At 28.8% G+C, this 6,000-nt stretch overlaps 1 protein-coding gene across 4 annotated transcripts; it reads left to right on the top strand.

Moving 5' to 3' along the window:
- On the top strand, positions 3,425-5,438 carry LOC104780196. Of its 4 annotated transcripts, none has more exons than XM_019244591.1 (4): positions 3,434-3,570; positions 3,913-4,158; positions 4,565-4,653; positions 5,086-5,438. In XM_019244591.1, the coding sequence occupies exons 2-4, from the start codon at positions 4,156-4,158 to the stop codon at positions 5,234-5,236; spliced, it is 243 nt and encodes an 80-aa protein (XP_019100136.1). In that variant the 5' UTR covers positions 3,434-3,570; positions 3,913-4,155; the 3' UTR covers positions 5,237-5,438. The 4 variants fall into 4 exon arrangements, with proteins under 4 accessions (XP_010502994.1, XP_019100136.1, XP_019100138.1 ...); XM_019244593.1 differs by having other exon boundaries at positions 3,913-4,144; XM_019244592.1 differs by having other exon boundaries at positions 3,916-4,158.

A 6,000-nucleotide genomic window follows, 5' to 3' on the forward strand; every position in this document is an offset into this window, starting at 1 on the left:
CTGAATTTTCGATCGAAAATCAATTTTTCAGTTTGAATATACCAAAGAAAAAGAAAATCTTAACCACAAACCTGAAAAGAGTTTACGATCCGACGAACACGAAAGGAAATCAATTTTGATCTGACGATCGGACGATCCGACGAACACGAAACACATAAAGTGAGGCGACGAACACGAAAACTGAGGCGACGAACACGAAAATTGAGGCGGCGAAGAAGAGAAGTGAGGCAGCGAAGAAGAGAAGGTAGTGTAATTAGGTTTACTTCATTAAGGGTAAAATTGTCTTTTTCAACAAAAATGGGGTACTCTTAAAAATGGACGCTTCCCAAGGGCATTTTTAAAAAGGGAAATGAGAAAAGGAGCATTTTTGCTTTCCCCCCAAAATATTTCAAAGATAAAAATATAAATTAAACTAAATAATCCAAAACTACTACAATAAATTTTAAAATATAGTATTAGAAAAAAAAGATGCATATATTAATCTTCCATTTTTTTTGGGTCAACATATTAATCTTACCTAGTCCAAACTGAAAATATAGAAAGTAGGAGCGTATTTTAGTTTAAAAAAATAAGGAAATTTTGTCTTCCCATTAAAAAAGTTAGACCAATATAACAAAGTTGAAAGCAATATTTTTTGAATAAATTATTTTGTTAGATGAATAATATGAGACGATCTATGTTTATATAGAAGTGAGTATTTACATTTTTTAGAATTAATAATTTTCTGTATATTTTCTTTAACCCCTTTTTATTTTATGAGAAAATTTATTCTAATTAGCTCATTGTTTTTTTTTTTTTAAATTTCTTGGTGCCCATTTTCTTGTAAGACGTACTATCGTTAGACGATAAGAACGCTTTCTGTTTAGTAGATAGAGTGTTATATATTCTCTGTTGTTATCTTGCATTTGTGTATTCATCTTTTTTTATGCTAATTAATAGAAATAATAATAACAACATGAGAACTTTATTAATCTCAAAAACCTTAGTTATTATACATAAAAAACTTTGTTAACACTTCAAATTCAAAGATTGCATAGTATGCATTATGAAATAGATTAGACAACAAACAAATTTCCTTCGAGACTTGTTCAAAAATAATGATGTATCAAACAAAAGGTTAATAAAAAACAAAGAAGAAAAATTTACCAAAAAAAACAAAACTAGTCAAAATATTTTGTTTGGTGAAAAATATGTCATCATCTCTTTGCTTATATAGAGGGGTATATTTACAATTCTTTTCCTTTTAGGATTAACAAAGTTTTTTTTAATATAATAATATAATTATTCTATGTATCGTTTTATTAAGTTTGAAAATTATGATTTATGATCGTTAAATTTGACACGTGTCACGATCTGATGAGTTACTAACTTTGATATGTGATTTTTGACCGTTAAAATTGACACATGTCACGATCTGATGAGTTACTAACTTGGATATTTAATCGTTAAAACTGACATATGTCACGATCTGATGAATTTTTAACTTTGATTTATGATCGTTAAAACTAAAACATGTCACGATCTGGTGAGTTACTAAAATTGAAAAGCAAGATTTATATAATAAGATATTTTAAAGTTATATAAAAAACTAAATAGAAAAAAAAATTTGAAAGAACCAAAGAGGTGTAGAGGGCTATATCTATTTAAGGGGTGTCAACAAAAATTTTAGAGGGATGTTAACAGGTTGCAGAGCCGTGCCTACATGGTCAAAAAAGAAACACTCGCCTACATCCTTTAATTTTGTAGAAAGTTTAAGAAGCCATATTATTGTTAATAGTTTTTGTTCATGCATGTATCAAAGTAAGGTTATGGAAATTTATACTAGTGAAGTAGTGATAAGGGAATATAGTGAATATAGAGCAATACTGCAATACATAGAATCTATAATTACAACGACAAGTTAGGATCTCTGCATATTAATATTTTTTTATATTAATTAGATATCACATTTTTATACCACAGTTTATTTAAAATTCGTATAATCACCAAACTATTTTTTGTTGTTGATAGTAACACAATACTATGAAAGATTATCTTATACCTTTGGTTTATTAAGTATTAAAAGTGTTATATTTTCATAAATTATTTTAAAGATGAAACAATTTTTTTTTTTTTTTGCCTACGGCCTCTAAATCTCTGGGCACGGCTCTGACAAGTTGCTTAGAGATATGTCAATTAATTATTTTAATAAAAGCTGAGATAAAATTTATAATTTTGTGGATGTCATATAACACCCATGATCCTTCCCTACTTTTGTCACTGAGGTCAACAATTTTGTCCTTCTTAGAATAAGACCGATGATTCCACATACCAATTTTATTTATATTTAGAAGCAGTTTAGTTTAGAGTTGGTCTGCTGCCATTTTATTTTTTTGAAATATACCACTATGTTATAAATAATATTTGATGAATAGTAAATAAAATCTATTTAATCAATAGATAAATTTAGTAGATAATTTATTTATTCTTATTGTTGTTACCATTTAAATTCTAACAGGCAATATTAGAGATGTATATTCAATTTTTTTATTTTATAGTATAAGATGTTTTAAAAAAAAAATTTGTTCATAATATAGGATATTTTTATATTTTATGTAATTTTTAGATTAATTTAATATTTTATATTATGTATTATTATTTTTAATTGGTTAAACATTTTAAAAATAAACATTTTTTAATCTGTTTGCTTTTAATTAAAACATTTTATATTTTGAAACAGAGAAAATATACTACTAACAAGTATATGAAAAACAGCTCCGAACTAGTATCGTATTGGTTTTATTAAAGCGAATTTACGTCCTTAACCCGAAAAATTCAATGATATTATCACCGCGCCCCAATTATTATTTTTAAGTCTATGCTGATATCATCTCAAAACTTTGGAATGATTATTGACCTCGTCAAATTTAGAATAAAATGAACGGTCAAACAAAAGAAAAGGAAGAGATAAGAAATTTTGACAAGGCTGAACCACCCACAGATTTGCGATAGTGGTAAAATATCACAATTTTGAAAGCAAACCAACAGTATGAGGTTCAATTATATGTTCACTAAGCTTAGATTATCTCACTAGTTTTTCTAATTATCTTCAAACCTAAATATGTTGTCTTCTATCTGTTTTTTTTAGTAGATTTATTACTTCTAATTTAAAAAAGCTTAGCACAAGAAGAAAATAATGTGCAACATGTTTTTATTAAATATGTTTCACTTATAAAATAGCAAATACTATATAGTACTTCATACTAAATTCAAATAAAAATTATTTCATACCAAGAATTGATATTAGAAATTGAACCAATAAGCCTAATTAGCAATATGATCAGCCCACAGGAACAAGTCCGTGGGTTTTGAAATTTCAATGATGAGGGCATGGACTTCTCTAATAGCATGTCAAATCTCTTCTACACTATATATACTACCATCTATGTATTGATTCTCATCTCTTACACATAACCAAACTATATATTAAGAAAAAAAATCCACAAAGTTGACAGTAAAACAAGTTCATATTGATTATTATCAACAGAGAAGAAAGGATCAGCTGAAATGGGGCGTTGGGTGAGACCTGAGGTAAGGAAAATATATAAATTTGCATGTTTGCATCGGAATTTGAAATGATATTGATGTCGGTCGTATGATTCGTGTCAACAAATAGACTAGACATAAATAGTTAGGCCCCTCTTTTTTTTTTTTTTTGGGTCAACACTTGAAGCATTAGAATTAGGAAGACAGAGTTTCGCCTCTTAGAGAGGTTACAGGCAGAGTAGCGAGGGCACTCTTTGAAAGTTCGTCGGCTAAAACATTTGCCGAACGAGGGATAAACTTAAACGAACACAAAGAGAAGGAAGCAAAAGCATACCGGATATCATGTAGGATACCAGCAAGCTCATTTACTGTCTTTCCTGTGTTTAGTAGGTCCACCAAAATCTTAGTCTGATTTGACTAAAACATCTGTGTGACCTCTTGCTGTGGCCGAAAGGATACCTCTTTTTAGAGCTAGGGCTTCTCCTTGTAGGGCTGAAGCAACAAAGAGTTCTGTTGCCATTTCCTTGAAGCTTAGCGACCCCTGGATACGTCCCACTATACCAATTCCGCACGTCAACGAGTCTTCTCTCCACGCTGCGTCCGTCTCAATGGTCAAGAGGTTGTCTTTCAATGGTTAGGTCCCTCTTAGTAGTACTAGGAGCCTACTAAGTCCGATTGTTTTGTCCATTGTTTTTTTTTTTTTTTTAAATTTAACTAAAAGGGTTTTAATATTTTTGTCTGTTATTTAGGTCTTGAGTGTTGTATAGATTTTGAAAGATATATATCAAAAAAATCATTTATATACCAATTAAGATTTTAAAACAAAAAAAACCAAATCTAAAAACTGAACTAAAAAAAAAAACAGCATCCCCTGATATACTTCTGAAAAAAAAAAAAATCCAATTTTAACAACCTTTTGGGACATGCTATTTTATAAATATTCTTGTTTAAAATATTAAAAATGAAATATTTATTTCTGGTTTGACACAAGGTTATATTAATTTTTATCTTAACTGAAATCCAAAAAAAAACAAAATAGGTTTACCCTCTTCTTGGAGCGATGGGATTTGTGACATCTATGGTTGTGTTTCAACTCACAAGAAACGCATTGTTTAACCCTGACTGCAGGTTAGTCGTCATCAAATAGATTCTAATTATACCATTATTATTTTTGTTAAATGAATATTATTATTAATTTTAATGTAAATGAATATATCTTTTGCTTGATATTTTTAAAAAGGATAAAACCTAACGCATGTTATAAAAATTCGTAATTACTAATTAACATAGTCATTCAAAAGAGTTGATTCAACGGTCTAAAATGGATAAACATTTTTCTTTTGGTCTCACAATAAACTATTTTTGTTAATCAACTGAGCTACGTACTTATTATTAGTGCACGACAGTAGCTTATATAACTAATTTAACAGAATTTTAATCAATATTTTAATTAATTTAAGACTATTTTAGCAGACTTTAATAGCCTTATATAACTATTTTAACAGACTTTTAATCAATATTTTAACGTACTAATGTTTTTTTTTGATAAAAAAATGACAGAATTAATAAAGCTCATAGAAAAATGGGAATTCTAGAAAATGAAGAAGAAGGAGAAAAATATGCACAACACAATCTTCGCAAGTATCTGAGGACCCGTCCACCTCAAGTTATGCCTTCTCTCAACCGTTTCTTCTCTGAAGAGGACAATTAAAGTCCATTTACCTTCGTGTTATTTCTTATTGTCAATAATTCAACAAAATTGAACTGTTCGTGCAAATGGTTTGATATGTATCGTGATAATTTTCGGATTCTTGTTTATATTTTTTCTCTAAATTAAAAATTGAACATGTGTTCAGTTTGTCATACTAGTTTGAGATATTTGGAATAAAAATATGTGAAAAAACTTCCGACCATTAAGGTATAGATACAAAAAACTTCCAACCACAGGAGCATAAGAATATGTGTTCAGTTTGTCATACTAGTTTGAGATATTTGGAATAAAAATATGTGAAAAAACTTCCGACCATTAAGGTATAGATACAAAAAACTTCCAACCACAGGAGCATAAGAATATGTGTTCAGTTTGTCATACTAGTTTGAGTTTGGAAAATGCACAAGCACTTTGCACGGTGCCTTTTTGTATCTATACAAAGTGCTTGTGCATTTTCCAAACTCAACTCGTTAAAAAAGAAATCGAAATGAAAGTATACAAATATATTGTTTATTACGACAGTGAGATACTTTGAAAATACAAATACATAAATAAAACAGATAAACAATTGCTTCTTACCAATGTGAAAATTATATATGTAGTAAAATAGAGTATGATTTCTTCTTAAAAATTTTATAAGTTTTACCAATTGGGCCAGTAGCAAAATCTTCCAGGTGGAAGTGTTGGGTTCGATTTTCACTGGGAATATAGGGCCCAAAAGATATTGAACCATCGGTTTGTACAAAAAAAAAAAAAAAAAAAAA

Source organism: Camelina sativa, chromosome 4, assembly GCF_000633955.1.
Source record: "Camelina sativa cultivar DH55 chromosome 4, Cs, whole genome shotgun sequence".
Classification (NCBI taxonomy): Eukaryota; Viridiplantae; Streptophyta; class Magnoliopsida; order Brassicales; family Brassicaceae; genus Camelina; species Camelina sativa.